A 10,858-nucleotide genomic window follows, 5' to 3' on the forward strand; every position below is an offset into this window, starting at 1 on the left:
GTGATTAGCTGACCTGCTGCTCTTTGAGGATGTACACAACTGAATTCAACCAGATGTGAGCAGGTGTTTCATGAGTTGTCCTGGCTCATTTCCATCGTCTACACTGACAGTACACTGTTTATGCTGTCTTTATATTACACCCTATGCAGCTGGTATGCAGATAGAATTTGATGAATGAATCTAGGCATTATCAGCTAAAGTTCATATTAATCTCTAGTACTCTTTATGTAACTTAACTTGACCATGAGCACCACACTCACTGTGCACCAGTCACACACACTTTAAATCCATCACAGTACAGGAAACTAACCAGTTTATCCTGGACTAAACTGCAGACTATTTTCATGCAACCTTTAAGTAACACCGTCAGCCCACCTCATTTTATTTTGCATAATATAAAAATTAATAATGTCACACACAAACAGTTTGTATGTTTGCTGATGTTTGTTAAGCTGGTGGAAATGCTGCATTTGAAATTACCTGCCATGAAATATAACTCCCTTTATGGTCACTCTTCTTCTGTAGGGCTAGCTAGATGCTGAAGTACCGCTACCACAGCTTACCTGTGGACACCTGCAGTCGTTCCGACACCAAAACGCCCAGAAAACAAACAATTTTTTAAAAAAATCACTGACTCACTTTAACCCCAAACTGTGGCACACAGTTTTTTTTGCATCTTTCATCTCTTTTTACCCAGCATCTCCTGGTGATTAATACACAGGATTGCCTTTAATGTGTTACTGCTTAGGCTCAAATGAGTTTGATGTTTGAAGGCCCACAATGACATGAAATTATAAGTCCCCTCAAATGTTAAATCAAAAGTAACAAGTTAAAATGTTAGAAGTAGAAAGTGCAGATATTTGTTTAAAACGTAGGGCTGAAAGTAAAAACGTTTCCATTAAAAAACTACTCAGATAAATTCTACTTAAGTGCAGTAACAAAGTATTTGTACTCTGCAAATATGTAATATACTTTATTATGCTGATACAAGCCCTTTTGCTCTGCTCAGATTCAATGTCAATGTCAGCACTACTAATTATGAAGTTACACTAAACCAATCTCTGGGTATTTGTGTAGACATCAGGCAAACATGCACACTATTTCAGAGTTACATAAAACATGAAATTTGCAGATTACCCTCTCTAATCCAAAAAAACAACTTGTTCATCTTTGCACAATATTGCATAGTGGCCTAAAACGCAAAGTCCATCTGCCCTGATCTAGTTTGAACCGGCAAGATGTGTGTGACTGAAACTGAACATTTTGCAGCCTCACCTGACACATTTGACGTGCTTATGCCTCCAGTACGATGGAGACAAAACTATAATAAAAGAAAATCCACATACAAAAACGGTTTCACTTTTGTTGCAGGTCAGGACACTTAAAGTTTAAAGTTTTTTGAGGATCCAAACTCACATTTTTTCCCCCGTTTTTTTTCCAATGTTGCAAGCTGTTAATGCTCTGGAGTGAAATGGGGGAATATGAGGAAAAGCCCAAATGATCATGCATTATGACATGTAAGAGGCAGCCAGGATTACTGGGCTATTTGACAGAGGATTACAGAGTGGAAAGTTGCAAAGAGCATTGATGCTTTAGAGTGAAAGAAAGCATGAAAGGTTCAAAGCACCCACAATATGTTTGCAGCAACAAAAGTTTTAAAAGGTAAATAAAATGTGAGTTTTCCTTACTAAAAAGAAAAAAAGGCTTTTGTGTAGAGGGTTAACGTTTCTTTTATTTATGTTGCTACTGCGGAGGTCAGTAATAATAATGCACTGCTTTAGGCAACATTAGGGCAAGTGGGGAAAAAATAAGATAAAATCTTGTGCTGTTCTGTGCTGAAGTAGCTGAAATTGTGTGTTTATAGAATTCTACATTGCATTGTGTCATGGGCAGTGGAAAAGGATTACAACAAAAAGCAGCATCAATCCCCCACCCAAGAAAGAAAGCAGATGTATCTGTGCTCCAGAAAATGACAGCTGCCAATCTCAGCCAGTCATTTAAAACCCTGATCTTAAGTGAATACATGCAAACCCTGTCAGAGATGAACTGATCTTCTTGCGTCACAGGGGACAACACATGGAGTTGGAGGAGAGGGTTTGTGTGATCTGATCATAAAGTGACGGCAGGAGGGGATATTGGAGAGGATGCCAGTGTTTGGGTATTATGTCAAATGAACAATGCCATTGGCCAAAGGATATCTGATGTGCCATCTGTGCGGGTTGGTCAGTGCAGATCATGTGTGATACATCGCTGCTGTGTTGCGTGTGTACGCAGAAAAAAAACGGGAACTGTGACGTACATGTACAGTGACTGAGATAGGATTTAAAGAAATCAATGAATAAAACTAAACTGAATGCCTTTCAGCACATTATCCACAAAAAGGAAACTTCCTCTCTGCATAACCTAATCCTATGAATGAATTTCACTCAGATGCAATCAAGCGCAATTTTTGCAATTTGATCTTTAAGGCTATGCCTATCTTCAAATATGGAACACACAACTTAAATAATAAAACAATGAGATTCAAATAAACTTGTGTTTTCTGGTAGCCGCAAACTACATAAAACCAGACTCAAAGGTTTTCTCCCTACTTTGAGATTTTCCCCTTATAATCCTGCTTTAGCAGAGCTATAAAAAGGGCTAAACAGACACTGACAACAGACAGTATAGAATAGAATAGAATAGAATAGAATTCAACTTTATTGTCATTGCACATGCACAGGTACAGGGCAACGAAATGCAGTTTGCATCCATCCAGAAGTGCTTTAGTGATATAGATATATTACAATATATATTAGCAATAATATAGATATGTGAGTATATTACAGAAATGGGTCTATTATGGTATGTTATAATGTACACGGTATGAAGTATGTTGTGAATATTCTATAACTATAAGTATGTACAGGCTGTAGTGAGTACAAGCTATGTACAGGATATGAACAGGATATAAATATGAAAAACTATACAGAATATGAAATAAATAACTTTACAGAATCTGGGATATACAGCTATACAGAAATGGGAACTATGCAAGTTGTAAACAGTTGTAGGATTAAAGATTATCGAATGTACAGAATGATTATTTACACAGAGCTATACAGTAGTGCAGTTAAGATAAGTGAGGGTGTAGATAGTTTCTACAGAGGCTATATAAAGTGCTAGTGGTTGTGAGTGGTGGTTCAGTCCATGTTATTATTGTGTTTGAGGGTACAGTTGTCCATTGTGGGTGTGTGTATGTTCAGTCCATGAGTTTAACGTGGGTCAGATGTCAGGAGGCAGAGTTCAGGAGTCTGACAGCTGTGGGGAAGAAGCTGTTCCGGTACCTGGTGGTCTTAGTCCGGAGGCTCCTGTGGCGCCTCCCAGAGGGCAGGAGGGTGAAGAGTCCATGTGATGGGTGACTGGGGTCTTTGATGATTTTCCCAGCCCTTTTCAGACACCGCTTCCTGTAGATGTCTTTTATGGCAGGAAGTGGTGCTCCGGCGATGCGCTGGGCAGTTTTCACGACCCTCTGCAACGCCTTCCGGTCCGAGGCAGAGCAGTTCCCGTACCAGACTGTTATACAGTTGGTCAGGATGCTCTCGATGGTGCAGCGATAGAAGTTCACCAGGATGTCTGAGGACAGGTGGTTCTTTCTCAGAGTCCTCAAGAAGAAGAGGCGCTGGTGAGCCTTCTTGACCAGCTTGGAGCAGTTGGTCGTCCAGGTGAGATCCTCGGAGATGTGGACTCCCAGGAACTTGAAGCTGCTCACACGCTCCACAGCCGTCCCCTTAATGTGGATGGGTGGATGTGGGTCAGCATTCCTCCTGTAGTCCACGATGAGCTCCTTGGTCTTCTCGGTGTTAAGCAGCAGGTTGTTTGTGTCGCACCACTCAGCCAGACGATCCACCTCCTCCCTGTAGGCGGCCTCATCGTTGTCACTGATGAGGCCAATCACCGTGGTGTCATCTGCAAACTTAATGATGGTGTTGGAACCATCAGCAGGTCTGCAGTCGTGGGTGAAGAGGGAGTAGAGGAAAGGGCTCATCACACAGCCTTGTGGTACACCGGTGTTCATTGTGATGGTAGATGAGCAGCGGTTATCCAGCCGGACATGTTGGGGGCGGTTGGTCAGGAAGTCCAGTAACCATTTGCAGATGAGGGAACTGATGCCCAGGTCTGTCAGTTTCCTGATGAGTTGTGAGGGGTGGATTGTATTGAACGCTGAACTGAAGTCTATAAACAGCATTCTGGCGTAGGTGTTGTTGTTGTCCAGGTGTGAGAGGACAGAGTGCATTGCGATGGAGACTGCATCCTCTGTGCTCCTGTTCCGGCGGTATGCGAATTGGTGGGGGTCCAGGGTGGGGGGGAGACAGGATTTGAAGTGTGCTAGGACCAGTCGCTCTAAGCACTTAGTGATGATGGGGGTGAGTGCTACTGGGCGGTAATCATTGAGGCAAGATGGGTTGGAGTTTTTGGGTATCGGGACGATGGAGGTGGATTTGAAGCAGGCCGGTACCACAGCGTGGGCCAAGGACAGATTGAATATGTCTGTGAGCACTCCTGCAAGCTCCCCAGAACACGCTCTGAGAACACGCCCGGGGATGCCATCAGGGCCTGCAGCCTTGTGGACATTGATCCTGCTCAGCACCGCTCCTACATCGGTGGGGGAGAGAGTCATAGGTTGGTGGTCTGGCGTCATGTCTGCTTTGGTTGTGGTTGTGGGGTTCCCTCGCTCAAACGAGCATAAAAGTTGTTGAGCTCGTTGAGGAAGGAGACATCAGAGGATGCGGGGGAGGGTTTGGTGGTCCTGTAGTCTGTAATGGTCTGGAGTCCTTGCCACATGCGTCGGGGGTTGGAGTTGGAGAAGTGTTCTTCTACCTTCTTTTTGTAATGGTGTTTGGCTTTTTTGATGCCCTTCTTTAGATTAGCCCTGGCTGTACTGTAGGCGTGTGCATCTCCTGACCTAAAGGCAGTGTTGCGGGCCTTCAGGAGGAGACGAACATCCCAGTTCATCCAAGGCTTCTGGTTGGGGTACATGGTGATCCGTTTCTGGGTGGTGACACTGTCTGTGGTTTTGGAGATGTAATCCAGTACAGATGAGGCGTACTGGTCCAGGTCTGTGTGGGTGAACATATTCCAGTCTGTGTTTTTAAATCTGTCCTGGAGCACTGCGTCTGTCCCCTCTGGCCACACTTTAATTGTCCTCACAGCAGGTTTCACACGTTGGATGAGTGGTGAATACCTAGGTGTGAGGAACAGGGAGAGATGGTCCGATTGTCCAATGTGGGGGAGGGGTGTGGCTTTGTAGGCTCCAGCCAGGTTGGAATACACATGGTCTAAAGTCTTGTCTCCTCTGGTGTGGCAGGAGACATGTTGGTGGAATCTGGGGAGGACTGTCTTTAAGTTGGTGTGGTTGAAGTCGCCAGCAACAATAAAAGCAGCCTCGGGGTGTTTATTCTGGTGTTTGTTAATGGCTGCAGAAAGTTCTTTCATGGCCAACCTAGCATTAGCGTCGGGGGGTATATACACGGCAGTGAGTATGATCGAAGTGAATTCTCTGGGGAGATAATAAGGTCTGCATTTGACCATTAAAAACTCCGCATTAGGTGAGCAGTGACTCTCAGTAGTAGTGGAGTTCATGCACCAAGCATTGTTAATATAAATGCACAAACCTCCACCTCTGGTCTTGCCGGAGTCATCTGCTAGCCTGTCGGCTCGGTGTGTGTGGCGTCCTGCTAACTCGATAGCATTGTCCGGGCAGCTGTTGTTCAGCCATGTTTCGGTGAAAAACATGACATTTGAGTCCATAATCCGTCTGTTGTTAGTGATGGAGAGCCGTATCTCATCCATTTTGTTTGCCAGAGAACGGACATTGGCGAGTATGTTTTAAAGCAAAATATATTTTCTGCTGGGTATTTGTAAGAATCTATAGTAACTGACACTAATTCTGCATATGTGCTTGCTTTATGTAAAACCTTTGTAGAATTTATAGAAAATGTAGTAAAACAACCACTTTAGTCTGCACACATGAAACATGTTGAGGTATATATGCACTACCATACAAAAAATGTAACTAGAACATTTTCTATTTACAAGGTGTGAGGTTTTTTCATATAATAACCATCTGTTTTTCTAATTAAAAATCCATCCTAACTTACACTTTTGACATGACAAGAAGAAAATGAGGTAAAATTAACACGCATGTAAATCCATAGAATAATGCTTAAGTGCTAACACATAATAGTTGATAAAGAAGCTAATATCCATCATTGGAGAAGCTGGAAAAAAGTCTTCTTTAGAAAGTCATTTGATATCGTTCTGATTGAAATCAATGGCAAAGGCTTTTTCTTTTCTGTTTCAAATATTTATAAAATGAATTATTACTGATAGTTAAAAATGCTGCATTGTGATAACAAGAGAGATGCATTATACTTCAGTCTGAAAAAAATCAACTTCAGCACAGCCTCTACCCTGGTGCAAATCCTTGACATAACGGCCATCGTTCACATCTTTGCAACAACCTCCTCGGCCTAGAACAGAGGAAGAGATGAGATTTAAAGCAAGGCAGAAAATATGATCATTCCCCTGAATATTGTAGTAATATAAGCCTAACAGCACTGGATCTTGAGCCACTCCTCATTTCTGCATGTTTTGCTAGGATAAAGGGAAAAAAGTGCAACAATTCTTTTAAAACGTGCCCAAATTTTTAGAATTATAGTATATAAGACAAAAACAGAGTTTGTAGAGTTCTAACAAGCTTTAAAGTCAATAAAAACCTATACTTTTCAACGCATCTTTAACTCTATGAGACAAGCTTTCTTGTAATTTAATTTAGCAGTCTTCTTTGGATGTTGGCTGCCTTTTGTTCTGTTCTCTGTTCTCTTCAAAAATTTGAGGTCTGGGCTCTAGATCTGCTGATCCATCGACTGATCGACTGAAGGGCCCAATGCCTCACTCAGGGCATGTGTCAGGTCTTTTCTTTTCTTTTAAAGCATATACTGCACAGCATGCCTAGACGTTTTCAACTAATAGCACTTTGAAACTCACCTTGTTGAAGCAAACATATTTTTTATGTCTATCCAACTGTGTTAGCTTTGGCTTTTTTCATAGACTAAAGAAATGGGGGGAAATGATCTGTTTTTGCAACAGGCTGTTCGAAACAAAGTGCCTAAAGATAGAATTTAAAATAGGTTTGTTACTAAGTTGTTTGTTATGTGTAGGCACAAGTGTCTTTATTATGTATGTCTGATTCAGGTCAGTGTTAGGTGGCTTAACACACAAAAAAAACATTCAAAAAACAAGCCAAATATCGAGAAATAACGGGTGGCTCAAGACTTTTTCACAGTATAGTAGAGCTAGTATTTCTATTATTTATTCCAAAAATAGAAAGTAAGACATTGTTCTATAACAATGTCACTGCCATGTTTTCTGTTGTTGTTTTAACTGAGGGTTTTTTAATATAGTTCAGCTGTGAGTCTGCTGTGGTCAGCTTTGGCCTTATTCAGTCTGTCCTCTGACCTCCTCCTCACCTTCCTGTCTTCACTGGAACCTTTATTAACCAGGCCCTCATCACTGGCGGCCTGCAGACTGTCGAAGGTACCCTGCCTCTCCCTTTCCATGCCTCCTGCTGAGCCTCTGTCTCTCCTTCGGTTCTTCCAGCTCTCCATTATACCATCCAAACAGGCCAACCTGGTGTCAGTGGTGCATGCATACATGCCTACAGGCACTGCCAGCACCATGGCTAAAACTATCACTACTATATGTATCAGCTTCTCCCTCTGTTCCATCTCAGTGATGTCACTTCCTGTTACAAAGATGATGCACTGTTCTGGGCGTGGTGCGTGATTCTTGAGGGTTACACAAATTTCATATTTAGTTGCAGGCATCAGGTCCGAGATGGAGTAAGAATTAATCCCAGGTCCAATGTAGATTATTTCTTTTTTATCAGCATCTGCACGACCAAAGTGGATCGTGAACCAGGTTTCAGTGGGACGTTCTAGGGCAGCGAACCACTCAATGGAGATACCCCGTATTGTTTGCTTGGCGATGCGGATGTCGATGTAGACATTTTCATCACCAGCCCGCGGTACAGCTGGGAGGAGTGAAGACTGGGAGCTTCCTGCAGAGCGCACCTCTAGAAAGATGCTGACGGAGGAGTTTCCAATGAAGTTGACAGCGATGCAAGTGTAGACACCATGATCAGCTGCATGGACAGAGGGGATCACCAGGAGGGATCTGATGGTGTCATCATCCACTCTTTCTTGAGATTCTGGGATGACATTAGGGCTGTTATTTTATGGGAACAACAAGCTTACAGAGTAAAATATTTTTAAAAATTAAAGAACATTAAATAAAATTAAATAAAAAGACTAAACAAAAGTGTCCTGCAACTGATCTTCCACAAACATACATAGAATTAAAGAGTCCTGTACTTTATTAGACAGTCATAGATACACATTGTCTGTTTTTTGTTTTAAACAGTTAAACAGTAAAATAACAACTAATGTTCATTATATATTGTGCAAACCTAAGCTGAAGTGATCATTACCCTGATAGGAGCTAAAAAGTTCAATTTACTGTAACCTGCACTATATTTCCATCTATAACAAATCCCAAGAATTTTGCAACTTGAACAATTTTGTTGTTCTCAAGTCAAAATAGAGGATGGTTTGTTTTGCTTCATCCACAAAATCGAAGGTTTAAAATAATAATTATTCTCCTGTGATCTCACATTGTAGACTGTAGTTATTATACTTGCATGGCTCAATATTGTTATAATGTTTGAGAATATTTCTTATGAGCTAAGACAGATGAATGTCAGCAGCAGAAATAGTGGTGGAATAGCAATGGGGGCAGTAGTGTGATTATTATGAGTTTGCATGTTGTTTGATTGATCTGCAGTAAGCACTCCTCTCAGCAAGTTAAGTCTAATGACATGCCGGTTTATTTAATTACAAGGTGGCCAAACAAGATGGACAGCAGTGTAGACTCTTAATCAACACTGACAGTGTTGTGCAGATTGGGAGATTGGTGGTGCTTACATCACCATGTGCATACATTGAGTTTTAATCCTCTTGATCTTAATAAAGGTTTGCTGCACCACCATTGAAATGTGTGTTTAAGTATCAGATTTGCAGTAGTTTATTACACACTATGGTCACCACACTCTTACCATGAAATCCTCTGATTATCTTCAGACCATATGTCCACCACACTGAAGGGTCAGGCCTTGCTTTGGCGATACATTGCAGGGTGACGTTGGCGCCCTGTGGCAGGCTGATGTTGGCTGATTGGGTGCTGACTTCGGGCTTCATGCATGCCTGTAGCTCTATCTCATGGAAGAACTTGCCCGCCCTAAAGTCCGGCCCTGAGCAAGTCAAGTAGGAGTTCATCAATATAATCGGAGGGCTCAGAGACCTTATGAACTCCACGAAGCCCTTTAGGCGACAATCGCAGAGCCAGGCATTGTCGTGGAGTGCCAGGACGACGTTTGGCCCAGATGTTGTCGCCTCCCGCTCCTCCATGTTCTGTAATTTTTGGTAGAGAGGCCAGTTTTGGAAGACCTCCTTCGATATCACCGTAAGACGATTGAAGGATAAGTCTAAGTAAGTCAGACCTGGCAAAAACCTTAACGCATGCTCCGGTAGAACGTCCAGCTGGTTGTGCTTCAGATCCAGGATCTTGAGAGCCGGCGTGTCCTCGAATGCTGTCCATGGTACTGAACGTAGCTTATTGCCTTGCAAACGGAGCTCGGTTAAGTTCCTCAAACCCTCCAGACCCTTTGAGTTTATCAGTGTGATTTCATTAAAGTTCAACCACAAGTTCTCCAATGTCAACGTTTTTGAGAAAGCCCCTCTGGGTATTTCAGTAAACTGAGACTTTTCAATTCGTATTTTTGTCAACTCATGTGGAAGGTCTTGTGGTATAGCCCCAAATGCTCTCTCCTCCATACATATTAATGACCTAAGATTAAAAGAAAGAGTTTATATGATGATGTTATTATTTATTGTAATATCTGACTGACTGCTAGGATCCGTCAAAAAACAAATGTTACCTTCTGGAGGCAAATAACTATATAACTATGTATTATAACTATATTCTGTATCACTGACTCGTATACACCCACAGACATATAAATAAAACAGAAATCGCCAGGAGGACTGAACTACTTGAAACCAGTTCTTACCTTCCATGTCGGTCTTCTACACAGCTGCACCCGCGTAAACACTGAGAAAAAGTTTCACAAGCCTGAATGTTTATTAAAGCTATAACAAGCAGGTAACAAATTATGTCCATAGTCCACAAAAAAAAAAAAAAGATCCTGAATTTGAGGGCTACATTCGTGCTCCAGACATGCCGAGTGCGGCAGACCAGAGAAGCCTATTAAGCTTAATCCCTGACGTACAGTGCAGGAAGAAGTGACATTTAAATCTTGGGCAAGACACGCACGATTAACACTTAGTGTCACTAGGTCTGACCCACTGTGCCTTTTAGATAGCTCTATATTCTGATTAGTAAACTATAAATAGTTCAAAGTTTGATATTGTCCAAGAGATTAAATATGCAGATATATAAACAAAATATTTTTTAATGAACTTTGTAAGTGAAGATTACAGAGACCCATAGTATCTCAGAACCAAAGTATGGAGACTGATTATTATTGTGAGGTGAAGTAGAGTTATAAGAACACACAATATCACTCAAGTACATGCAGTATAAAAGTTTATTTAACTATATTCAAATAGGTAAGTATCATTGGAACGAACAGATCCACTTTTAATGGGGTAATGATGCCTCTAGGTGGCACAAAATAGTCACATGGAAAGATTTTAAGTATGTGCCTCATTGGGGGAATATAAATGATTTAACATTTCCT

At 41.7% G+C, this 10,858-nt stretch overlaps 1 protein-coding gene across 1 annotated transcript; it reads right to left on the reverse strand.

Moving 5' to 3' along the window:
* Positions 1-7,436: 7,436 nt before the first annotated feature.
* Positions 7,437-10,278, reverse strand: lrit2 (leucine-rich repeat, immunoglobulin-like and transmembrane domains 2). The gene is made up of 3 exons (XM_085369382.1): positions 10,169-10,278; positions 9,155-9,945; positions 7,437-8,251 (listed from the first exon to the last, which is right to left on the reverse strand). Exons 1-3 carry the CDS (start codon positions 10,276-10,278, stop codon positions 7,437-7,439), a joined length of 1,716 nt encoding a protein of 571 aa, XP_085225508.1.
* Positions 10,279-10,858: the final 580 nt, after the last annotated feature.

This window comes from Diplotaxodon limnothrissa, linkage group LG13 (assembly GCF_057381915.1).
Source record: "Diplotaxodon limnothrissa isolate DT_005_m linkage group LG13, D_limnothrissa_male_GT1.1, whole genome shotgun sequence".
Lineage (NCBI taxonomy): Eukaryota > Metazoa > Chordata > Actinopteri > Cichliformes > Cichlidae > Diplotaxodon > Diplotaxodon limnothrissa.

What these genes read in the sequence shown, in the direction of transcription:
- lrit2 (XM_085369382.1), bottom strand. Translation starts at nt 10,278, where the DNA reads ATGGACATAATTTGTTACCTGCTTGTTATAGCTTTAATAAACATTCAG. An exon ending in GTAGAAGACCGACATGGAAG is followed by an intron (nt 9,946 to 10,168) that starts GTAAGAACTGGT and finishes TTTTAATCTTAG; the next exon opens with GTCATTAATATGTATGGAGG. An exon ending in GATAATCAGAGGATTTCATG is followed by an intron (nt 8,252 to 9,154) that starts GTAAGAGTGTGG and finishes ATGTCATCCCAG; the next exon opens with AATCTCAAGAAAGAGTGGAT.